General features: G+C 35.6%; 1 protein-coding gene across 1 annotated transcript; it reads right to left on the minus strand.

Annotated features, from left to right (window-relative positions):
* PI15 (peptidase inhibitor 15) lies at window positions 1-27,644 on the minus strand. The gene is made up of 6 exons (XM_059902039.1): window positions 27,533-27,644; window positions 26,672-26,980; window positions 7,043-7,161; window positions 5,897-6,029; window positions 5,660-5,775; window positions 1-2,446 (listed from the first exon to the last, which is right to left on the minus strand). The coding sequence occupies exons 2-6, from the start codon at window positions 26,942-26,944 to the stop codon at window positions 2,311-2,313; spliced, it is 777 nt and encodes a 258-aa protein (XP_059758022.1). The 5' UTR covers window positions 26,945-26,980; window positions 27,533-27,644; the 3' UTR covers window positions 1-2,310.

Raw genomic sequence — 27,644 nt, forward strand, 5'->3', positions numbered from 1 at the left:
ATCTCAAATAAAATTTCACAACATTAATGATAATTTTAATATTCATGCATTTCTGTTAATATGGTAATTTTACCTTCACATGACAAAATATCATTATACTTTTTGAGACTTGAGAAACCAAGCTACACAAGTAAACCAGCAACAGAACTGGAACTGATAGTAACCTTTTTTGGTTTAATAGTACTTTTAATACTTCTGTAGAACTAGTTTAGCAAACTCAAGGAAGGAAATATTTTCTAGATAAAATCAAATGAATATCCCACTAATGAGGTTTCTCTTCAACTGCCTATATATATGTTAGCTAGAAGTTGATTTGGGGCCTGATTCTTACTGTTATTTCTATTTTTCATTTTAGTCTCCAAAAATATTTAGTTTTAATAAAGTCTCTATATGTTCCCACAAAAGCAAAGTAGTATGATATGAAAACATTTGGTCAGATTCAGTTTGTAAAAGGAATCAGGCCAATTGTTTGTCATCATGTAAACCTGAACTTCAGACGGTGGATGTTTCCCCCATTGGATCTAATTAACTATCTGTCATCTTTCAGTGCATCTACCCTAAGAAATTGCAAATGTGTAGGGAATTTTAAACAAGTAGTTTTCTTCTGTTATTTGTACTCTGGAACTAACCGTGTTTACTTATTCTGTGATTCTGTTGAGGCATTGCATAACCTGAACCATACACAAACGCACACATGCACGCAAATGCATGCACACTTGAAATGTAATGTGTTAAGTGTCTTGACCCATGTGTTGAATTCTCCTCTCTGAAAGTGATTCCCTGACTTGGAAATAAGCATTTTCAAAGTCACATGAGTGGAATTTTCATAGTGACTTTGATTTCCACCAAACTTAATGGAGAAATGAAAATTATTCTTCTACTTAGATATAGGAAAAAAATTTAGTAATTAATCCTTAGAAAGTCATCTGAAGAGGCCCCTTTAACAAAATCATAACTGTCTGTGGTGTGCACATGGGAACTTGCACATGATGCTCAAGGACCATGGTGATTAGATTGATTCTCACCAAGTAAGGATGGGCAAAGCAATGGAGAGCTGGAGGTGTCCTTGACACCTACAATGTTTATTTCTGACATCCCTCACCTCCTGCTGAAAGGCTTCAAGTTACACTAGACCTTCAGTTTATGCCCTTCAGAAGCTCTCCACCTGTTTGTGTGTGTGTGTTTGTGTGTGTGTGTGTGTGTGTGTGTGTGTGTGCAGTAACCCTATTTCTGTGACTTTTCATACCTGTGTCCTGAATCTTACTTCTCTTGGACCTTCTCAGTTTACTTAGGTCTTGCTTTCTACCTTCCAAAATCACAACTATTTACTCTCACCCAGGAATCCCTAGGCAGTTGTTAATTTTTCCCTGCCTCATTTACTTCCAGACGCTATAGCTACATTTTCATGCTAATCAGAAGCCTTACATATTACACAGTGTGGCCTATCACCTATTCCAACTACATGTGAATGTTGTTGCACTCACTTCCTCAAAATTACATGAAAAATAAATCTGTTAAAAAAGTAATAATTTTACAGCAATATAATTAGGTGGCATTATTTCTTGAATATTTTTGTGAGCTTCTTGAAGTCAGGAATCATATCATATTATCTTTGCATGATCAGAACATAACTATCAGAGTGCCTTGCCCATCGTAACCACTCAACACAGGATTCAATAAAAGAGATTAAGCAAAAGGCATGATTTGAACCTTACATAAATCAAGAGTATCTTTTGGGGAACCCAAGTAAGATAAAATATCTCCGGAATGAAATCTGTGGTTGCTTAATTAAATTATTATGTCCAGATATTACTGAGTGTTATTTTGCAAATTATCACTTTTGGGGCATTATAGAAGTGGGTGCTGAAGATGTCCCACCACCTCACGTACATTTTAGAATAGGATTTTAAAAAATTTCCCTCAAGTTAACTACAAAATCATGTTACTTTCTATGTGTTATATCATCTATGTGTGTGTATATACACACACATACATTATAGGCCAAATATATATTGTATTCCTTAAGAACATAATTCCTTTGGAAAACAAGTTTTGGAATTGGATGCATCAACTGTGTCAATACTACATACACAATATTTTAATTTAGGCTTAGAGGTCAGAAAACAGAAATGGATGCTTTGTTTACCTCCAAGGATTAAACAAACATTATAGACAAACACTAATTTATACAATGAATAATAAAAGGAAAAGAGGATTATGATAAAATATGTATAATATGTGCAAAACTCAATATATATATATGCCTATGATTCCCAGAAACCATTATATTTCCTGGAGGAAAAGACAAGCTTATTTAAACCAGTATAGGTAGTTTGACGTTACTCCTGCAAAACAAAGATTGTCAGTACAAGACCCCCCGTAACTGGGAGGGCAAGCTGAACATGGTACCCCTACTTTATATGGTGCTTCTCCAATCCAGTTGCCCCTCGAAAAAAAAGAAGAGAGCATTAGTGCTACTTGCCTATTCTTTAAAATCTGATTGTCCTTATGCACATGATCACGTGTTGACATGTGAGGATATTTTTAGAAGTCTGTCATTTTAAAAAAGCACTAAAAGTTATAACCATTTCTTATTTCTACAGTAACTTGTTCTGTATATCTTACTTTTAAAATGTTTTCTTTCCGAGTAAATTAATATTGTGTTAATTTACAGATAAGAAGTGAGGCACTACAATGCATGGTGACATTATTAGTCATCTGACACCAGGCTTGATGCTCTATCCACTCACCACAGGTGCCTGGTTCCTGCAGCAGCCTTCTGGAGCACATGGGCTGTGTCCACTTAAACTTACTTCTTAAAAAAACTCATGCTAATGTTATTATAAAGATAGTAAAGTATATACAGATATAGATATACACATGTTCATTATATATATAAAAATATATACATGTAATTCTGGGACGCTTTGAAACGGTGAAATGAGCAAGAAGTTGTTACAAGCATAAAAAATAGGTTTTAAGTGTTCAAAGGATTTCTTTCTCAAGTTGAAAAAATAGTTTAGAGTCTCAGTATTCATAAAATGAGATACGGAAAACTCAGTGAGAGAATAATGGCTCACAGAAGCAGCCATTAAAGGTGATTCCAAAACATTTTCCCATATGTAAACTCATAGTTATAACTTTTAGTAATACTATTAGTTTTTTTATAATGCTGAACCTATTTAACTGAATTATTATGTGTTATCAATATTTTTCTTCATCTGTCATTATGGCCATGATTATAGTGATACACCAAATTCACCATTTAGGGTAGTTAAAAACAGCCACAATGCCTTATGTTATTAAACTCTTTTAGCTGCGAGGAAGGAGGCAATGAACGTATTCTCAGTAACATGGTGATTAGTAACTACAGTACTAAGAGACAGCAATACAGCCAGTGATGTGAAGGAAATTGAATGGTCAGGAGAAAATTTGGTTGTAGATAGTAAAAAGTCAGGGTTGAAGATAAGACAACAGTGTAAAGGCTAAAATATGAAACAAGTGGGTCTCATCTTTAAGACCTAAATAAGACCAAGCAGGTGACTCATACAGTGCATCTACCAGACATGAAAATATCCTTATTCAGTCAGTTGAAAGGTCACATTTTTATGTATAAAATATCTGTAAAGGAAAATTTGTCTGTAAAATGAAAAATATGCTGATTATTCATATTACAAAATGAGATGAGATTCCAAGGCTGCCCACCTCTATCTAGCTTATTCTACACTCTGCCTTCCAGAGACGCTTCCTCAAGCATAATTTTGGTAATGTTACATGTTAGCTTATGAACATTCAAGGAGGTCCATTCATCAAGAGTGCAGCTCACTCCTTTATCCTAATCTCTCCCATTCTATATTCATAATCTTATTTCCCTCTATATCTTTACCCAAACCTATAAAAATATATGAACCCAGCCTGTGGTATTTTAATTTCATATTTTTCAACTTATTTTACATAGCTTTTAGAAATTACACAGCACATATTTTTGGCAATGTTAACTTAGAAATACAATTTTATTATATAAAAATTATTATATATTATATTACAAACTTTTACACGAATGGAGGATAATTGTATTCAGTAGTAGATCAGTCAGTTGATAAACTTATATTATTCTTCCTTCTAATTTTTACTGTTTCATCTAATTCAATTCATTCTCATTCTCTCATTTCTCTCTCTCTCTTTCTCTCTCTGTCTCTGTCTCTGTCTCCCCCCCTCAACCCCTTTCCTTCTCTGTTTTATTTTGCCCCTGAAAAACAGTTATACTTGAGATGACTTCATATTGGGATTGGAAGAAACATATCAACTATCAGTCAGGATTTTAAAACTTTCTTCATTGCCTAGGTTTCAAAAGAATGGTTCTCTATTACAGCAAATATAGCATACTAACACAATATCTTAAACTCTTAGACTTATAAAACAATCAGACATCTCATCAATAATACTACAAAATTCCAATCATTGGCCAAAAACAGAATAGTTAAATGAATGTAATAAAAAAACTCTTTCACTATTTGAGTACTACTTGGCCTATTTATGTCAGAAAGAAGGGTTAAAGTCTTAATAGGAAAATATACAGTATAAAACTGAAAATATCAAACAAATGCAGTTTTAATGCTTATCATAATGCCGCCACATTTTACTTTCCAAATCTTACTATTCTAATAACTGTGGAGAAGGGACCATCGGGAAAATTGCTATTTTTCTAACTTTGCAAAAACACTGCCACTGGCATACTACCATATAAATGAGTAATGCAGTTATTTGTGAAACATTTTCTCATTCCCTCCCCATACTGGCAAAGCTGGAGAAAATCTTTGTTTGGGACTTACTTTGGAAGACACCAGGAGTGTCATAAATCCTTTGTACATTTTAGTATTTATTCCAAATGGGAACAGACTCATGTATAAATACTGGAACATTTTATCCAAAGAGTCATTGTTATCAAAAAGGCATTTTATCAGATGTTAACAAATGCTTATTTATCCTCATATTATAAAGAATGTTCATAAATATGAGCCTATTTTATAATCTTTGATCAATTTTCACAATACCTTTTTATGTATGCCATAAGAAGAAATTACTGAATATTTTTTATACTGAAATTTAAATCATGGCAAAGCTTTCATTAAAAAGAAGTCATAGCATTTAAATTTTCCTTTTTGATTCTGAATGCCTTCTTAACCATCTATGGAAAAAGTAAACTGTGATTTTAATTTTACTCTTAAAAGAAAGAAGAAGGGCTTGTTTTGCTTTCCTAGTGAAAAAGCTAAGCCAACATTCTAGTACTGATTGATGAGAATATTGTGGTGTTGATAAATTCCCTAGAAGATTCTTTCCTGATGCCTTTTATATAGCTATCAAAAGCCTAGAAGCATGTTTATTTTATAATTACCATGTCTAAAGAAAGATGGTAAGGAGAATTTAGTGACTCTCCAAATCACAAATAGCCTTGCCTGCAATTTTAATCGAGAATCCTTGTGAAAAGAAACCTTTCAGCTTATAACTTTTCAGATATACAAGAAGATGGAAGATTTGAGGATTAGTGCTTGTTAGTTAAGTCTTACTCATATTATTTACTTGTTAAAAATATCTATCAGACTGAAGATATTTAACATCATTAAAGATTCCAAGAAGTAGAATCCAACTGGATACTTACTTTGGGGCATAGTTGCATACCAAATAAACTGCACTGCGCCATACAGCTCCCCAAACATTCATGTTTTGACAAGTATGAATTGCACATCCTATTCGATTGGAAGTGGCCCAAACCATCTGAGAAAGTAAATCGATATACTGTTATTGAAGTTGGAGCTAAGAAAATTCATGTTCACCAAAATAGTAAGAGCATTTTTTAAAAGTATGAATCAAAAATGAACAAAACAGTTAAAATAACCTGTGTATAATGTGTGCACATGGGGCCAAAACATCTCATAGGACATCTGGGATTGCAATCCTGGGGATATGGAAAAGCATAATCTTTCACTTCATCATACCATGGCTTGACCAACTGGAGAATAGAGCGATATCTAGATATCAAGAAACACAATGAGAACTTAGAGTACAGTAGTGGCAATATATAGTGGACTCACATTAAATTATAAGTTAATTGGTTCTTTTGCAGATTATTCATGGTAAATCAAGAGCATACCCACCCCTCACAATTACCATCATCACCTAGTAGAATCCCCTATTCCTCCAAGTAGAGCCAAGCATGAAAATGCCCAGGAGTGGAGCAAGTAATTCTGTATTTGTCTAAGTATGTGTCTGGTTGTTTCAAAAAGAGAAATGCAGATCTTTCAGGAATTATCATCTTTATCTTGTTTTACCAATGTCAAAAATTTCTTGCATCAGAATCTTATATACAATTAAGAATTAGATATACAAAAGAAGCTGTGATACTAGACTCAGTGTGGATTTTTTTTTCCCCTTAAACTTGAATCATTTTAATTTAATGATTGTACACCTGATTTTCCTACCCTATATGGAAGAGAATGAGTCTTTGGAATATTGGATGATGACATTCCACAGTGGTAGAAAAATTATCCTATTACTGGGAACAGCTTTATCCATTGTTGCATATACTTGCATATACTTGCATATACATACATGTGTCTATGTATATATACATATATGTGTAAATATACTGAATTTGTACAACGAACACAGATACAGGTATATGCAAACGTGGGAAGGTTGCATACACAATAATGGCTTCTGCCACCATCAAGGGATTTTTCTGAGGTAGAAGAGATAGGATACAGGATACAGCCTGATCCTTTCAAAGATTCTGTGAGATAAGTGTAGAATACAGGCTAAGGGAGGGTGCTCCAAGGGTGAAAGGGAAAACTGTTTTTTTTAGGCCCTTTTAAAAAAATTAAATAATCCTTGAAGACATCTAAAACAGTCATAGGCCAAGCATCAGTGCCTGACACATAGTGAGCCCTCTTACAGATATTACTTGAAATTGGTGTCACTAACCTTGGAGTCCATAAGCAATAAAGTTGTGTGGATAAACAGTACCAGTGAAACTACTTCCTACCTTCCAGTTCGTACAGATAGATTTTGACCCAAAAATCTCAATAAGTAAGAAGGTCCATGGTCCCAAATGCAAGTAGCTGCCCAAGCCTCTGCAGATTTTGCAAGATTTTCATCCCAGACCTGTGAAAGGGAAAAAAACCTTCAGCTTTACTGGGTTTGCTAGTAGCAAACAAAAAGAGAAAAGAAATGGCACTACTATTTCCTAAAGTTCTTTAATTCTGCTTCCTGATTAGAAGAAAGCAAATTTAGACCATTGTTATTCAGAGTTCTACAGTGAAATATTGTTATTCCTCAAAAATCTTTATTGTTTCTACAGGGCCATCTAGACCTAAAGTCCAGACATCAATTTTGGTAAAGGATAGGTTAACAAAAATATCGTATCTAGATGTAACTTGGAGATAACTCATACTGACCACTGAAGTTTGAATCCACCAAAGTCAATTGATTTCCCTAGAGTTTATTCACAGCAAAAAGGAGCCATGCTATTGATATATCTTAAAAATTAATGAGATCAAATTTATTCAAATCAATGTACCAAAATTAACAATGTCTTATATTATAGTCTAACTTTTTTATTGAGCTATAATTGCTATATAACATTATGAGTTTCAGGTGTACAACTTAATGATTTTTATGTACATATATAACGTGAAATGATCACCACAATAAGTCTAGTTGACATCCATCACCACACACAGTTACAAATTTCTTTTCTTGTGAAGAGAACTTTTAAGATCTATTCTCTTAGCAGCATTCAAATATACAATACAGTATTATTAACTATAGTCACCATGCTGTATATTACATCCTCAGGATTTATTTTATAACTGAAAGTTTGTACCTTTTAACCACCTTCACATATTTCACACACCCCACCCCCCAACCTCTGGCAGCCACCTATCTGCTCTCTAGATCTATGAGTTCAGTATTGTTTTTGTTGTTGTTGTTTTAGATTCCACATATATGTGAGATCATAAGTTATTTGTCTCTTTCTGACTTATTTCACTTACCATAATGCCCTTAAGTTCCATCCATGTTGTCACAAATGGCAAGATTTCCTTGTTTATTATGGCTGAATAATATTCCATTTATCTACTTATTTGTTGACAGACAATTAGGCTGCTTCCATATCTTGGCTATTGTAAATCGTGCTGCTATGAACATTGGGGTGAAGGTATCTTTTTGAGTTAGTATTTTAGTTTCCAGACTAATACCCAGAAGTGGAATTGCTATATCATATGGTAGTTCTATTTTAATTTTTTTGAGGGCCCTCTATACTGTTTTCCATAGTGGCTGCACCAATTTACATTCCCACCAACAGTGCCCAAGGTTCCCTTTTCTCCACATCCTCACCAACACTTGTTATTTCTTGACTTTTTGACAATAGCCATTCTAACAGGTGTGAGATGATGTCTCACTGTGGTTTTGATTTGCATTTATTCCAACTTTTAAAGGTCAAACTATATTAAATTATAATATGATATAAATGATGTTTTATATCATTTGAATATTTGATAGTAGTAATAATATTAGAACTTACATTTTAATTGTTATGAGCTGGAAACATAGATTTATTTAATGTAACAATGTATTTAAGTGAAAGGAAGTTAATTTAGTCACTTTGAAATAAAATAGGAGAAAAAACTGATGAACCCTTCAGAAACACTTTTACCCTAGGAGGCCACGGCACCCACCCTGAAAAAAGATTTCTTAGTTACTTAGAAGTTGTCTTAAATTAGAAAAACAAAGTCATCTTAACATAAATCTATCTAGAATTACATTAAAATAAATTCACTCACAAAATTACATGAAATCAGAATTATCAAGAAAGGATCTGGAGTAATTCTATGGTGGCAGTGGCCACATCTCCACTGTCTGTGTAAAAAGAAAGATCATTCAAAAAGCTATAGCAAAATACGCTTTCCTTAATTATCCAGAATATAATCTGCCCATTTTGTGGATTAATTAAATGTGGCAAAACATTGTATAATACCCTTTTAATAAGTAAGTAATCAGTGCTAAATACAGTATATAAATGGAAAATACTCATTCTATAATATTTTAATAGTGTCTCTTTATATACTTGTTTTCTCCTTTGAATTGATATCATGCTTTTTTACAGTTATTAAAAAATATTTTGTATTATGCTTTCACACTTAGCTCTGTAAAATAATCATTTGATATGTTTTATGAATTATTACTTCAAACCTCTCCTTTTGTTTGTAAAAATTCTGTGCAGAAATATCAGTGACACAAAATAAATTTACAATGAAAATCATAGTATTCTAGAACTGAAATTTACTTTTAAAAACATTTTGTTTGGCTAATAATGGATTCATCTAGTATTTATTCTTCTGATATTTTTAACAAAACATGGATTTCAGTTCACCAAAATGCAAAATATTACCATTAGATCACAAATGAATTTTAGATGGAATAGCATCAACAAATTATGTCTCTGAGCTAATTGTAGTCACTTTGGGAAAAAAGTACATGTAAATATTATTAACATATTGAAGTGGTGTGCACTCAGAACAATAACTGCTAAAAACACGGCTTTTCTGTGTTTTTATATAATCTTTCTAAAAACAGTCTTTCTTATAGTCTTGTTCCGAAATATCAGCACTGCATGGCACAAATAATACTGAAAAAGAAAATAAAATATCTTGTATTCTAACCCTAAGCCTACTGCTAAGATCATCTGCGACTGAGGACATGTCAATTATTCTGTCTCCCAGTTAACTCATCTCTAGGGTCCCTTTCCTCTTCAGCATTTCATGATTTAGTATACCTGAGTAACTCCAGCATCAGAATCAGGAAGATCTGTTATATTCAGTTCTAACCTTTTCCATACCACAGAGAGAGGAAACCTAGATTCTTCACAAAATAATTTAAAATATTTAAGGCAGTTAACAAATTTAAAGTAATTTAGCATATATAATTCTATATGCTTACTCATATACTTAAAACGTATTGTGTATGTCAAAGAGATAAACCAAAGAGTTCATGCCTGAAAAATATCTTACATGAGCCCATTTAAAAATTATTATAAAGGATTTTGATAGGAATACCATGTATTTAGCATTACTGATGCCTACATTTTTAGGTGTTTCTATGTGCAGATATCATAATTAAAATTTTTGAGATGATAGTTGTGAGGGAGGAGAGATGACCACTTTTTTTCATCTCTCCATGTTTGCTTTTAGGAAACTGATGGGAGAGATTTCTGCCTGTCCCTGAAAGAAGATGCTGGAGACCCTGGCAGCACTGGCCAGGTCCCACACAGAGAGTGGGATCATTTTGCCTTCCCATGGGAGACATACCAACTGTCTCTCTGATGCCCACTGCAGAGGAAGTCAGAAAGTCCTGTGCTCTTTCTTGCCTGTTTGTCCCCAGGCAGGACTCACACCCATCCTGTAAAGAGGGGAAGATCCAGCTCTGAAATTTAGGAATTGTATATCTACTGTATTTGCTGTCTCTGTCTTTCTCCATTGGTACAACTCCCAGGAGAATATAGGTGAGTGATGTATCCCTTTAATCCACAGTGATATTTAAATCTATTAATACGATGAGAGGTCTTTCAGGGCTGAAAACAGCAAATAAGGATAGCTTCTTTCTTATCCAGAAGCTCTAAATGGCGATGAATGTTGCCAGTTTAACCATGTGAAAGAATTCTAACAACTTATACAAATTTAGGGAATGAAGTTGTAATCACCTAAGCATTTGACTAATACATACATTTCTGGATGCTTAATGGATAATCTATCTGCTGACTTTTGCTGAACATCTGTGATATTTATTTGAAATAATTTTAGTATCACACCCCACAAATACAGCAAAAGAAAAAAGGCCACAGGTGTGTACTTACTTAACATTCTATGGAATGACTAGCAAATACGCAACATATTATTATCATTTGTTAGAAAAGCTAAACACCTTATATTTATTCAGCTTTTATGCAGCTAATAGCCTCGAATTCTGTATTTCTAGCGCTTGTCCCTCGAAATGGATAAAATACTTACACAGATAACTGAGTTGTGAACACTTAAAATCTTATCATGCCTTCTAAAAATTAGGCAAAAATTAAGAAAATTATGCATGGAGACAAAAAAACATTTACAGGAGCTAGTAGAAGTTAGATTTTATGATTAAATAACTCACAAAGTAAAGATGGCTTAAAACGGTGTCAGAGCATGTATGAGCCTCTATATGTGCCCTATCGCTCCACATGTTTTTCTTCCATTCTTTGCTGTTATGAGCCATTTAGTTGGTCAGCTTGTCAACTGATTGATTTAGCTCTGGACTAAAACGTTTACCATGAACTACTCTGCTTATAAATAAACGTAGCACCTTCTCTGTGGAAACCACATAGTCTGATTAAGCCATGAGAAACATCCAGAATTCAAACTCATGTCATTTCCATGGCTAGAAGAGTGTGGCTCCAAGAGATAGGAGGGACATGAAAAGAACACAGACCCTCCTCAAGTCCAGAGGTCTTCAGAGGTTAAGCCAAAGAAATACAAAACTGAGTCAAAGAATGCCTCAGCATGGGAGAGAATCACTGACTTCCATAAGTTGAAGAATTAGAGAGTGATATGATCCAGCCCAAAGAAGAGGTTGTTTTATCAGCCATTTCCTTAAGTTTTGTTACCCACAACACAGTGGGCACCAGGACATCCGAAACTCCCTTCTTAAACCCCAGTCACTATCTCTGGACAATAAGAAATGTATGTGGGAGGGAGGAGATATGGGAACGTGTGTATATGTGTAGCTGACTCACTTTGTTATAAAACAGAAACTAACACACCATTGTGAAGCAATTATACTTCAATAAAGATGTTTAAAAAAAAAAAAAAAAAGAAATGTAGACCAACTGAAAGGCAACCCTGAAAATTACTTGAGACTATATCCCCAACATTGTTTGATATGACATACTGTTTTTTTTCAAGTGGGTAACATCTTTTAATTCTAAACATAAGAATTAAATGTAGAAGTGTTTGAAAGAACTAAATATAAGGTGTTAAAAAGGATAAATATTTCTAGGTAACGAACCTGTACATATTTGATATTATTAATATTTATAGTGGTTCAGAGAATATGGCAACAGGTTATTAAAGCAATAGGTTAGCCTTGTAATTTCAACATAAAATATATCAATAATTATTTATATTTGTGGTTTTAAGTTAAAAATTTTAAGAAAATCTTGTTACAATTTTTAAACAGTATTGCAAAATTTAGAACTTAAGAGTCACTGTATTGCTTAGGCTTTTAAGACATTTAAATATATGGAAATTATTTTCAATAAGCCAATTGAAGTACTAAAGGTCAAATATGTTAAATCTATAAATGCAGCTTAAAATTTAAATTAATTAGGTTTGTAAGTAGTAACAAACATTAAACAAATGTGATTGTCAAAACTTGCTAGATTTCTGAATAGAACAAAAATATATGTAAATGAAGCTAAATTAGAGGAGAACAAGAAATATTAAATTTGAAAATGACCTCTTAGAAAATCTGTTCTGCACATGGAAACCATCTTCAAAGACATAAAATACTAAAAAACAAAACTATCACACTGAGTTTTTGAAGACACATTTCTAAATTGGTTATTGTCATGGATACTATGATAGCAATGGCATTGGAAACAGTATGGCATGTCGTATAGACACTTATTTTCTTGGACTGACATGTGGTCATTTCTCATATATTTAGATAAAAAGTGAAGGCAGTTTAGATAGACAAGTTTTTGGCTTTTAAAAATAACTCAGCTGGGGCTCTTTGTTCTTTTTCTGGGTTAGACTGGGAAAGCAGTGCTGACTTATAGAAGTGAGAAAGAGCCATTAAAAAGATATTAAGTGATGACAAAATTATTTTCCCTGAGGGCTGCCAGAAGCTTTTAAAAACACTTCATGGGCATCGTTGTGGTTTTGTTTTGAAAGTGGGGTTTATTCCCTTTCGGTGGAAATGCTTGTGAAGTGCCAATAAAGGAAACTGAGAGCTGAATATATGACCCAGTGTTAAACCAGACAGGAGGGAAGAATGGGCCTTGGTAAGACTGGAGGGGGTGGGGTGCAGCACAGGAAGAGAAAAGGATTTCCCCTGGGAAATTGGGGGCACTAATTAGATTAATTAAATGATATTAAACCGATTATACTTTAAAAGAGAACTAGTTAAGGAATTTGATTTTAAAAAAACTCCCGCAAGCCTCAAAAATGACCATAAATATGGGACCACATTATATCACAAAGTATCAACGTGGGGTCCTAAGCATTTTTTAAACGTTTAAACAAAAATAATGAAGACTTTCCTCAGGTAAGATGAGTGCTACCTTTCATGTAGGTGGGAAAGGTAAATTTCTATAAAAAGAAGATGTAAAAGTGTACTTTTTTAGAGGAATTCTGAACTGGATCATTGCCAGCAGCATAAAATTCTTAAAAACAAACACAAAAGGACTTCTCTTGACCCCTATTCAGCTTCGTCTGCCAATGCACCATTCCTCTTCTCCCTTTTACAATGAAATTTCTCGAGTGTTGTCTTAACAGAGAATTTTCAGTTTTTCTTCTTCTACTCTTGAGCCCACCCCAGGCAGGTTCCTCCCGCTACCTCCACTCTACCCCAATTGCTCACATCAATATCATAAATAGTCATTTCCTGGTCACCATGTTATTTGTTCTATCAGCAGCTTTTAGAATGCCTGACCACTTGCTCCTCCTGGACCCACTTCCATCCCTTGGTTTCATGACCCCACCCTTGCCTTGTTTTTCTCTGGCTGCTGCCTTGTTTTTCTCCATATGTTTGCTGCTTCTTCCTCATCTCCCTAACCTGTGCATGCTGGAGGGTGCCCAGGGCTCAAGCCATGTCTCTGTCTGTCTCTCTGTCTGTCTGTCTGTCTCTCTGTCTGTCTGTCTGTCTGTCTCTCTCTCCCTCCCTCTCTCTCTCTTCTGTTTCATCAATTCACTGCCTAGGTAATCACATCCAGCCTCATACATTGAAATACTATTTATAAGCTGGTGGTATTCTTCCAAATTATATCTATAGATCTCTCCACTGAATTCCAGACTGATTTATCCATCTATCCACTTTAAACCTCTACTTAACAAGAGTAAAATTGAGTTCCAGTATTCACAACCCTACCGCCACTCCCTACCCTCTAACCAGCTACTCTTACAGTCTTCCTCCCATCAGTGGATGGCGTTACCCTTTTTCTTCTGGTTCAGGGGTAACCAAATCTATCCCATTGCCTACTTATATGTTATCTATAGCTGTTTTCTGTGTTACAGTGGCAGCACGGACCACAAGGTCTGCAAAGCTAAACATATTTACCATCTGGTCCTTTACAGAAAAAGTTTACCAATTGCTTTTGCAGTTGCTCAGGCCAAAAAGTCCATAGCCATCTTTACTCTTTCTTTGCTTAATAATCTTTATACGCTCTATCAGCAAATCTTGTTGATCCTGCCATCAAAATCTTGTCTATCCAGAATATAGCCACTGATCATCACCATTATTACCACCACCTTGAGTGAAGCCACCATCATTTGTTATCTGGATTATTGAAAAAGACTCCTAGCTGAGGGAGTGTTTCATATATATAAAGCCTTAATATATAAATTAAGGAAGGCATGGATAAAAGAAAAATATTCAGAATTTGAAGTAAGATTATTTAAACAGGATTGGTGATTAGGAAATAAAAGAAAAAAGTTTTCAGTGCTTTAATGTATGCACGGCTCAATCTATACCTCAGTCAAGTGCTTTGAAAATACCAAAGTGCTATTTAAATATAATCAAACTCAACTGATTGGGTTGGGGGTTGGTCTAGTAATGAAAATGAGTATTGGGTGTAAGATGACAAAATGCAACTGCTGCTTGACATCTGGACAGTTATATGAAAGAGAGAGAGAGAGAGAGAGACAGAGAGAGACTTGGAAATGAGTGAATTTTACCCCACCCAAAGAGGCTATTCCTTTTTAACCAATTGCTGACAAGTAGGAAGTGGGCACAATGTCTCTAAACCTTAAAACTTTTCAGGATAATCTAGGAATCCTGATGTATATATGAAATGTATCCACTTCTACATGTTGCCAAATAGCCTTTTAAATGTAAAATTCTCTACAGTTCAACACTTGCAGAGCAAATTAAACATGACTACTAATTGGAATGGTTGATGGGCCTACAGTTTATGAACTCTGATGGGAGGTATCATTGTCACCATCACACTTATGTACATGTGTGATCTTAATACACAAGGATGGTGGCAAGAAAGAGTGACTCTGGAACTGTCCTGGCCCCAAATCTCCTTACACCGAACTTACCAGATGGGGACTGCTGTTTTGTTATCAACAACGGAAAATGCAAGAAATGCAAATTTCCAGATCAACCAATAGAATCCTAGATAATTCGTTAATCTAGGCAGCTAGTAATTGACTACTTATTGGGAGGGCTGCGCAGTATTGGGTACTGGGAATTCAACAGTCAGCAAGACTGACACGGACTCTGCTTTACAGTTTAGGAAAGAGACAGGCAATTAACGCACTACCAAATAAATAAGTGAATAATTGTAAATAAATTATGGCAAATGTATATAAATTAATTAGTATGTAATACATTATCCATTATCCATATATAATGTATGTAACATGTTTTATAAAGCCACTTCCAAAAAAATGTGCTACTTAAATGTTTTCTTCTTTAGAATTGTCCTTAGTCAATCATGTAAATTCCCAATTAAGTGTTGTTCCACAATGCAGACATCTGTAGCTCACCCACAGTAACCACAGGATGTCTTCTGAAACGAATGCTGAGTGAATATGCAAGTGAAATTTTGTGATAATATAGAAATTATCACTGGAATAATTCTTCTTTTAGTTTAACATATTAATTCTTTCAGTATATAGTATCTTGATAAATAAATGGATACTTGAGCCAAAAAATATCTTCCTCAGCTCAGTATTGTGTCCTGAATCATGATATAAAATATTCTTAAAGCACATTATAGAGTTCTCACCTGGAAAATCATTGCAGGATCTCCAAGGGAACTGGACCTAGTGAAGCAAAATTTCAGAGTTGGAGACCTTGAATGTGTGCTTACAAAGTGGTTCTGTGCTCTTCTGGTAAGAAATAATTGTCTAAAGCTTATTTGGTGGAGTGTCATTCTGATTGCCGAGGACTTGGGGCCTCCCCTCTCCTCTCCCACCCCTACTCACCACCCCCCCATACTCACACCACAGAAGAGGTTTAGGAAGAAGGGGGCATTTCTGGAAGTTAGTTTTCATTTATAAGCACTTACATCAGTATCCTTCCTCTCAGCTCTGGTATACTGTTGATCCAAGATTTGATAAAAATTAAAAATAGCATTCCATCAGGAAAATGTCTGGGCTGTCACAGACACTGGCTGCTAAGCGCTGTGAGGGTTTGCTCTGTGCATTTGTGGAAGACAGAATTACAGGTGAGAGAGTTAAAGCAACTGTCCTGTATGTTGCTGTGTAAATAAGACAACATCATTCATTCTGAGAGTGACAATTCTAGAAGGGAACATGTAGTCCGTGGTGACATGAATATGAATAGAGAGAACAGAAGAGATTCATGGTCCTTATTCAGAAATCAAGGGAACTCTAAATGGCTTTATTAACTGAGATATAAGAAGTAACATGTACATAACTTTCTGAGAATCCAAAATTTGGGGGGGGAAAAAAAAATTTAAAGTAAGGCAATCCTTTTCCATAATAACATTGCATCGTATTTAGAACACACATTTGATCTACAAGCCACTTAGTTCATGAGAATTTGATATGACTCAACAGGAGCACACGCTACCTATCTGCCAACCCAATGTAAGATGTGTCCACAGAAGTAGAACAAATGGAGAATCATTTGTCATCGCTACTCTGTGCTGGCTGGGTCACGTCAATTCCAGGCACCTCACTGTCAGAACAGCATACACATGTTGGAACCCAAACAAGGACAAGAGCCTGGTGAAAGGCATTCCTTACTCAGACCCACACTGCTTGCAGATCCCAAGATGATCTAACTGGCACCATTCCTGTGTGTATGTGTAATGTAAGAGGTAGCATGGGGGGCGGGGAGGGACTTGATTTTCCATTCCCTTAATGGCACAACTTCTTACCTTTTCCAAGATTTTCAGAAAGCAAATATCTTTGTGCCACCTTCCTTACGCTGGCCATACTCTGGTTGCAAGAGGTGGTGTGTACAGGTATTTCACACAAAAGGGCTGGAGGCTTAGAAAGAGCTGGGTGACTGGGGGACAAAGGATTAAGGCATAGATGCTCACAGGCTTCAAAGACTTGAAACACTATCATAATACAGAGTTTTCCTATGTGGTTGCCAAGGTTAGAAAGAGTACAGGAAGCAAGATTTGATTCCATATGAAGAAATACTTTCTAATATTCAGCGATGTCCTCTGATAAAAATGCATGTGGAGTGGGCTCAAGAGCAGAAGATGAACTCATGGAAGGGAGTTTGTATTGTACAGTCTTTCAAAGCATGGGCTTTGTTGTCATACAGAACTGCTTTCTCATTTTGATTTACTTGCTCTGGGACCTGGGGGTAGCTACTTACGCTCTCCAAACTTCAAATTTCCTGTCTCTAAATGAGGAAAATTGTCCCCATCTCACGAGACTGTTGTGAAAGTTAGGCAAGATAGTGATTGAAGAGAATTTAGCACAGCTCTAGCAGGGCAGGGTGTACAGAATGGTAAACGCTATTATTATTGGAAGATCAGGCACCGGAAGAGTGGTGGTGTCTGCGAACTAGAAAGATGCCTAAAGTGAGAGGTAATGAGAGGTGCACTTTTGATCACCTTATCTGGCAGCCTGAAGTTTGAGACACATCAAGCTTTAATCTCAACTTGGCAGGCAATCAGATAAAGTGAAAACAGACAAACCCTGAAGCAACAAACTAATCAGAAACAGAACTGTGTATAGATAACGAGGACCTTGCTTCTGGGCAACATAACATCAGACAGTGGAAGATAAAAATTAGAGAACATTTCAGAGGTCTTAAAACCTATTAATTCCCCTCCTTAAATCCCTCTTTAACATATGTTTTATCTATAAATTTTAAGACCATTTGTTGATGGATTCTAGCAACAGTTCTCCTTTCCCGGGAAATTAATACCCACCAGCTATCATTTAATACTGTAGTTATATGCCAGGAAGACATTTTCATGTGTGGTTAATTTTTTTCACCAACTCAGTGTTACAATCAGCTAAAAACTGACTTCTTGATTGTTAAACTATTTTGTGAGACACATGCAAACCCCATACCTTGCTGTTGCCCACTTAGAAGAATTCAAATGCCTTTCCGCCTACCTACTGCTTGCTGAAAACATGATCTCACTGGAATGCAGAGACAGATTTGGTAGAATGTTCATATTTAATGAAATTATGAAATGTGAATTTGATGCACTTTGTAGGGTAAAAAAGTATTGTGCCCTTAAGCAACATTCCTGGACTGTTTCAGTTTGGAGTATGTGATGTGAAATTTTAAGAGTCATGAAGTTTAGTCTAAACACACAACTTTGGGGGCATTCTTCCATATTTGTGTCAAAAAAATGCTTGGTACCTGAATTTAGACTCTATGGGTAACGTAGACTGGAAGCATTCAAATCATACCCCTCCAAACCTCAGTCCATGATGTATCTTATGCCAACCATTTCTCTTGAATATTTTAAGCTGTTAGTCTTTATCTTCCCTGCCTTCTTCCCATGCCATTCTTCAGAAATTCTCATAGACAATTAAACATCTCAAGTTCATAACCATTTAATGGCCATTGACTGACTATTCAATGGTTTTCAGATATACTAAATTCAGGACACCAGACCAGCCAGACTAGTCAACTTCGATTTTTCTGAAGTCCTTTGATTAGTTTCCAGAAAAACCTTATCCTGAGTGTGTCAGAAGACTAGGTGGACCTGGTGCTATCTAGGCCCCTGAAATAGATTTGGAGTCATGTTGATTTAAGTCTCAGCACTGATTCTAAAAAAAAAAAAAAAAAAAAATTTTAAGAGATAAATGAAACTTTCTTGCAAAACTCTTGAGTAGTTTCCCAGACATAAAATCATGCATCCATGCTGTCTCCATGACACTACCCTATCCCATTATGTAAAGTGGTCCATTCTGATTACCAAAGCATATTCCCAACCAAAATTCTTTGTATTGAAAGAATGTTCCCTCCCACACACTAGCTACTTTTTTCAACCTCTGTAGATGTGTACCCTGGATGATAAACCTTCCGCTACTTAATGACTACCAGAAACCTGCCCTTTATTTTGTGTTCTCCAACTCAGGGAAACCCAATTGTCCTAGTCAAAAATGGAGGCATCTTCCTTGGCTTCTCCATCATATACATCCTCACATAAATCACTTACTCCTACTGATTTGATCCCCAAATTCATTTTGTCACATCCCTATGAGCTTAAATGTCATTGAGGCTTCAATTATCTCTCGCCCAGGCTCTTATAACAGTCTCTTGACTGTGCCATTACTTCTGCTTGTCTCCAATCCCTTTCTCAGCCTGTAGCCAGAATGACCTTTCTGAAGGCAAATTAATTACACAACTGAAAACCTTCAACCACTTCCCTTAATCTTAGAATAAAACTCAAACAAGCTTCTGCTTGCCTTCCCAGCCTCATCAAACATCACTTTTTCTTTTATCCTCTACATCCAAGCCACACTGAATTTCACCTATGCCTTCAAGGTACCATGCACCTTCCCAGAACACCCTTCCCCACCTACCACATACTCCCTCTTTCCAACTCCTGCCTGTATGACTTTTATTTATTTTTCATATTTAATATTTGAAATCGTTTCCTTTTGGAAGCCTTCCCTGCGTCTCTACCCCCAGTCCAAGTCTGGGCCAGATATGCCCCATGTGATCCCAAAGCACCTGTATTTATTCTACTGTAGCACACAGCTCACTGCTTTGCCCACTTACTCATCCATTCACAGTACTTCCTATCAAGAAATGTCTTTTTGCTCCCTGCTGAATCCCTCAGCACAATACCAGGCACATGAATAAATACTGTGGAATGAGTGATTGAATATTGAGTGACCCCGCCCACCTGAGCACCATAGCCACGTGTTCTTTACATGGAATGCCCAGCAAAGGTTAAAAGACTTCATTCAGTTGTTCCACAGATTTTTACTGAGTGTTCTCTGTGGGATAGATATGATGCTAGGTTCTATAAATAGTCAGCAGGAATATAATAAAATTTTCTATACCATTGCATATGGTCAAATATTATTTGCCACCAAAAAAGCAGTGTTGAATACTAGGAAATACGGTCGATATATATGTAGCCTATGTGTGATTCAAAGCTCTTCCTTCTACCAACTAATGGTGAGGTTCTGAATCACATCATGTTAATGTTTTTACATTTGCACATCTTAGAGCCTGTACTCAAAACAATCACAAACAAAATGTCCTTACCTTCAGCTGGCCTGTACTCAAAACAATCACAAACAAAATGTCCTTACCTTCAGCTGGCCTGTACTCAAAACAATCACAAACAAAATGTCCTTACCTTCAGCTGGCTCCATAAGTGGAGAGCTAAACATTCATATATAAGCAATACTAAGTAAGTAATACTATGCAACATGCACCTTGGCAGAAAATTCATACAAAATGTGCCCAGTCTCCATTTGAAGCCAAGACACTTAAAAGGTTCTACATGTAGGAGAACAGGAATGTGGAGTTCCAAATGTGCTGGAGAAATGCCTTCCTGTCAGCAATCTTTCTCAGTTCCCTGCTGGCTGGCAGTGTTCTCAGGAGGCTTTCTAGTGGTCATAAAAGCATTCATTGAAAAAATTTAGGTTAGACACATCAAATTTCTCATGTTTATAAGAAGAAAATTGAGTTATCCTTCCCAAATGAGAGGAAATGTGCCATCTGGTACTGTATATGGTTTCATTTAAAAAAACGATAAGGATAGACATCACAAGTGTTTTGTCAACTATGAATAAAAAAAAAAAAAAAGTCTTTTACATTATCTACATTCTCTTACACACAAAGCCCAAATAAACAAAATCCAAATTTTTCCTTATTCTCAAGACATAAATTACTGTAGGCAAATACTTTATTGGCTATTTCTGAAGACAGATTAATCTATTCTCCATTCATTCATTTGAGTCATGCTTTCTGTAACTTTACTACCTGCTGTGACTTGGTAACTAGTATTTTTCTCTTTTCCAGAAAAGTATAGGAGACTTATTCCCTTAGCTCTGCAAATAATATTTGCAGGCACCAAACAAATGAAATAGGCCATATTATCAATATAGCTATTTTGCCTTCTTGAAATTACATTACACATTTTTTTTTCAGTTTTAAGTTGTTCAGTTCATATCTATCATTATCTTCACGCTGTCCCCTACCTGTCTTTCCACCATTCTCTACCATCTATGAAGATGGCTATCATGTGTTCTCATGAACTATTTCCATTAACTGTTCACACCTGTTACTGTGGTAGGTGTAGGTGTCCAGCTCCTCCTTACCTTTGACTAAAAGAATGGCTCTGCTGATTCAGTGGTTGCCACCTCTTGGGTCACCTTCACAGCCAATTTAAACTCCATCAATTGATAGTGCCATCTTTCTCATATGCACCTCTGACCCTGCTCTAAAACAACCATGGCCTCCCTAATTGCTCTTGTATTAAGTGATCCTCAATCTTTTCTCAAAATCCTTGAAAACATGGCTAATGTGTTATGCTTTTTCCCTCCTGGCGATTTTGTTCATTCATTGCTTTACCTACTATAACATCCAATCCTACCCTTTCCTGAGCATCTATCTCAAATACCCTTCCTCTAAGCAGCCTTTCATGATTTTGCCAGCTAGAGATTATCTCTTCTTTCTTTGATTTCTCCATGGTATTTTGGTCTGTACTCTTTTATCACATCAGTCTTACACAGCAGTGTCTTATACTGAATTATGTGTCTAAGGTTTTGTTGGGGTTTTTTTCCTGCTTGTTTTTCCTGTTTTGTTTACAGTTTAAATACAAAGATTTCTGTTATCTTTGGATCTCATCCTCTTACAGAAGGACTTCAAATTTTTTTAAATTAATTTATTCAATTGCCTTAAATTCAAGAAATATCTTACAAATTTTACTCCATGTGTGAGTCTTGTAATTTCATTCTTTTAGGGAATGATTCTTATTCTAAGAAACTAGTGTGGTCTGCGGTTTAGAGTCATGGTTTAAGTTGCCCTTAGGAAGAATGAAAAACAGCTGGTGTCCAAGGAGCTATGGAAATTTGTCAATAAACTAATTGTAGAACAGAAGCCAAGAGTTTGACTTGCATATCTTAAGCTCTATCTATATTATTATTGTTTGAAAGGATACAGTGTTTGGAAAGTTAAATACTTCTAAGTACGAGTTTTTTACTAAAATCATGGCCAATATACCCAAAGAAGATATTATACACTAAAATATGAATGTCAACACTCTAGTGTTCAAATCGTGCCCACTTAATTTACTCAAGCATACACTAACATAACCAAGTACTTAAAGAGGATAAAATCATCTAATTTTAAGCGGCTTTTTTTTTTTTAGAATTTTGAAAAACTTCTTTTGCATTTTAGGTGCACAGGATAAAATGTTATTATAAATGATGAGTGAACTTTAAATATAAATAATAATATCAAAATTGATTCAAGTTATAAACATGTAACAATTCATAGGGATTTCAAATTCACCAAATAATGGTTGATTACTGTCTATACACAAGAAATTTCACAAAAAAATAGTATACAAAGGTGAATAAACATAGACTGAGCAGCCTGAAAGCTTAAAATTAGGAAGATTGCAAGAAATATACAAATAACTATAAATTGAGTCTGATTTTAATAAGAGCGGTGTGATAAACATAATAGGTTACAGTGGTTCAAAAGAAGGAGAAATCAAATATGGCTGTGAATGTAAGAAATATCAATGAAGGACACAACATTCTTACATAAAGCTTGAAGGGTAGGATTATAGATATTGGAATAAGTTAAGGAGGAGACATTAGAAGGTGAGGAAATGGCATGGGAAAAGGCTCAGAGAGTAAAGTTGTGAATGAAGGGGATCGCAAATCAGGCTGGTGCAATTAGAAACAGCCCTGATACCAAGGGGGAAAGGGGTGGGGTGGGAGGAATTAGGAGACTGGGATTGACACGTATACCTTATTGATACTATGTATAAAATAGACAACTGATGGGAACATACTGTATAACACAGGGAACTCTACCTAATGCACTGTGGTGACCTAAATGGGAGGGAAGTCCAAAAGGGAGGGGTTATCTGTATGTGCATGGCTGATTCATTTTGTTGTGCAGTAGAGGCTAACACAACATTGTAAAGCAACTGTACTCCAATAAAAATTATTTTTTTAAAAAAATAGAAAGAGCCCTGAGCTGAAGACCATCTTCTATGAGGCTCCCATGGCGATATCACCCACTGATGGGGACAGTTTGAACACAGGACTAGTAGCCATACTGAGGTAAGTGTCCTAAGTTTTGAGGTCCATATTTGAGGTTAGGAATTGAACTCACTTTCGAATTGTTCACAATCCAAAGCAATGTTAAACAAATTAAAATAAAAGTAACAGTCTTCAACTGAGATCTGTATTTTTCACCTGGCCTGGAGGTTAAACTCACTGACATTCCTGCTCTGACCTGATAGATTTTATTTCTCTCAAAGTTTCTCTGAGTCTGTATGAGGGATCCAATGAATTATTTCAGTTGGTCAATTTACTCACAGAGACTTAGGATTTCACTAAATTGAGCACATTTTTCTAACTGAAGTAATCTGTTCCTCTCCCCCCATCTCAGGGAGTTTGCCCACTCTCTTCCCTCCGTCTGGAATGGTCTTCCCTCATCTATCAGTGTGGCTTACTCCCTTACCTTCCTCCAGGACATCTCAGGGAGCCCTCCCCTGACCACACTATTAAATGTCCCAGCCTCAACCGGCTTTATTTTTCTTCATAACCTTATCACCTTCCAACATACTATGTAATTTATTTATCTTGTTTATTGCCTGATTGCCCACCCAGGAGGCCAAGGATTGTCTATTTTATTCATGAAGTTATCATGGGTGCTTAGAATAGTACCTAACATATAGTAAATGCTCAATAAATATTAAGTGAATAGATACATGTGTGATGAAGTATATGCAGTATTTACAGGATAATTTGAGACAATGTTACTTTATAGAGCTTAATATTCTGACTACTGTTTCTCATTAACTTTACTAAGTGAAGAAGGATTTATAAAGCATTTACTATACAACAAGCACTGTACCTGTTTCTTACAAAATAAATCATTATGTAGTAGCTCCCATATTTGAAAAGCAAATAATAAGAAAGGAATGACAAATAGAATATGAAAACTATATGATTTCAGCTGGCATTGCAAAGAAGGAAACAGAGATGTCCTGACATCTCCAGCAGTTTCCCCCAATGTAGTATTTGCTCGATCTAGCGAATGAAGAGATGCTCCCCAAGACAAGCATAGGTTTTGAAATTACACAGACCTTAATTCTAATTCCAATGATACTGTTCATTATCCAAACCACCTTCACCTAGTCATTAACTTCTCTGTGTCTAAGTGATTTCATTGGTAAATTGAGGATCGAAATCTTAACTTCACAGGGCGACTGTGAGCTATCAAATGAGATCATCTATGGAAACAATTAGCCAAGTCCTTGGCACATAGAAACACTTTAATAAATGCATGTGGAATGAATTAATTCTTGATCAGTGGGGAAAACGATAACTAGAAAAATGTGGCTTTTTAAAATATATTTCTACTGCGTTGTACCCCACATATTATTCATGATGATCCCTCTTCCATCAATATTATTGAAATAATAAATTGCATTATATATTGATTGGTTATCATATAAATTATTGTTCCCATTTCACAGAGAAGGAAGTTGAGTCTTATGCATATTAAGTAACTTGCACAAGGCCACAAAGTATGCAGCAGAGTTAGGATTTCACCCCACATGGAGTCCTCTCCAAAGCTGGTTCATTTGCCTTGATCCTCACCTTAGTCTGCATAGCTATGTGACTGCCGCCAGGAAGTATTCCCTAAACCTGCAGTCTGGATAGCATACCTTTTTGAGCTCACATAGAATCGTATGCATATTTCTCTCATAATGCATGATGTTTGAAAACATGTTTGTTCCTCTCCTTTCTATACCTGGGCATCACCTTCTAGAAACACCTGCTCAATGTGAGTAATTGTTCCTATTTTTAGATCTTGAACAGGTTTTTACTGGGCACTTTCACAATAAGCTCACAGAAACCCATAAAAACTAACATTTATTGAACACTATTGTTCTGTAGGCTCTGGTCTAATTGTTCTACTCCTTAACTCCATACATTCCTCATAACAACCCCATATGGCAGATACCACCTTTATCCTCATATTAGAGATGATGAAAATAAAACACAATTAGGTAATGAATTCACTCAGCTTATATTCCAGGACTGGGGTTTGAACCCAAACATTTAGATTCCAGACTCCATATTCTTAATCATGAGACTATATTGCCCCTCATACACCAGGACTGATGACATCTTCTTTTCCACTTTCATTTAAAAATCCTAGAAAAATGCACTTTCATAGAGTCTAAATTGTACTTCTATGAACCATGACTCTTACTTTGGCAAGTCTTTATTTTTCTTGTGACAGTGTTATCTACAATTAGCCAAACTTTAAAAGCTTATTTAAATAAAATAGATAAATTTAGAATCTGATAGAAATCCTCAAATTTTAGGTCAGCACTTACAGAGAGTTGTTAATGGTACTGCCATACCCACCCCAACTTAGAAATACCATACTGGTGGTCTTCATTGCCTGAAACAGGCTCCAAGCTGTGCTCTTGGAAGGTGCTGGAAGTTAAACCATAAAGTTGTATAAATTCAAAACCAAAAACAAAGAAACTTTAAAAAGACATCTATCCTTTTAATACCAACTTTTTAAGAAAACTTTCCAAGTAAAATGATTTAAACACAGAGAGCCTATTTTTTATTTTTAAGAGAGAGCAAAGAATGTGTTCATGGCAAGTTGGAACAGTGTGCAAATGTGTTGACTTCACTGTTATCTGAACGACAAAACATTAAATCACAAGGAGGAAAAAGTCAGCATGTTCTCTGAGAATACAAACAGATTAGTGTCAGGAAGAGCTTTGTCCAAGAAAGGGAAGAGACACCTACCCAGAGAATAATTCATGCACATGAAACCTATAATTTAAAAAAATTATTTTCAAAAAATATTTTAGCTGATAAAGATGACTATTAGATAAACAAAGCACAGAAAAAGTTCCATGTGAATTTTTTTTTTTTTAAGTGGACCTTCCAAATGTGATCAGTCATCACACCCCACTCTTTACCTCTTTCTTATATAAGACCTGATTCATTAATGGTTATGGAACTCACACAAAAAAATTAGATCCCTTTCCTCCCTTTTAATTATATGATGGAACAGTACTTAAGTTTACCAGACACTTAAGAACATTCCCTAAGTTAAAAAGTGTAAAAAACCCCATATCCCTTAACATATGAATTCTTTAGATTCTCCTAATGTACAATTTAAGTAAAGCGTCCTCACCCAGAATTCAAAGAAAACAAGGTTCTCTTACCATATATTCCATGTTTGCTGCTGGTGGGAACACTTTGCCCCGAACTTGGTTATGATAATCAAGAATGGCGATCATGTCATTCTGCGAAATGTAGCGCTTCCGCCTGGCTTTGGGGATGTCCGCAGAATCTAGTTGTGCTTTTAGAGCTGCTTCAATATCAGTGAAATTATTGGTTGGCGGGGATGAGTCAGTGGAATTGAGTAAGACGGCGGCACTTGCTTCACAGAGAAGGGAGAGCAGGAGTGCACTGCTGATGGCAGAGATTGCTATCATTGTGAGAGGTGGAGAGAGAGAGGCCACAGAGTTTGCCTTAAAGCAGAAAAGTAGAGTTAGGGTCTATGAAAGGAAACAAAAAAAAAAAAAAAATAGAGCCAGAGGGTACGAATTTACAAAATCATTGCTTGATTTGACTTTCTTCAAAAAATCCAAGCAAATGCTGAACTCAAGCCTAGAAGACAACCTGTAGTGGTCTCTATACATTTTACTTGGTGTTATGAGGCAGTCCCCTAAGAGGAACTTCCTATAGCTAGAGAAAAATAAACAGCATGGCTACTAAACCTAAAATGAATGTGAGCCATTTACCCCAAACGCTTGAGCCACAGAATGCATTACTGCATATTTATTTTCAGAGGGAAATCTTTAGGAATTGAAATTCATCTTGAGAGTGAAAAGGAAAAATGCATCACAGGTAATAACAGAGAATGTGCTGATAATGTCCCCCAGACATAGATGGACACCAAGTAATAGAACAGATACAAAGAAGAAGTTATAATAATCCAATCTCATTTCTAAAAAAATTAAAATGTGAGCTACTTTAAAAGCAATGCATGCAAAATAAACTTGTTGAGCTAAATAGCTTACCTCTGCACAATGCCAAAATGAATATAGTATTCTTCCAAAAATTTAAAGTTCTTTGCTAGGTTGTAGCATGAACTCTTGTAAGAGGAATGTGTCTTATTACAAACTCTCAGAG

This window comes from Balaenoptera ricei, chromosome 17, assembly GCF_028023285.1.
Source record: "Balaenoptera ricei isolate mBalRic1 chromosome 17, mBalRic1.hap2, whole genome shotgun sequence".
In the NCBI taxonomy this organism is placed as follows: Eukaryota; Metazoa; Chordata; class Mammalia; order Artiodactyla; family Balaenopteridae; genus Balaenoptera; species Balaenoptera ricei.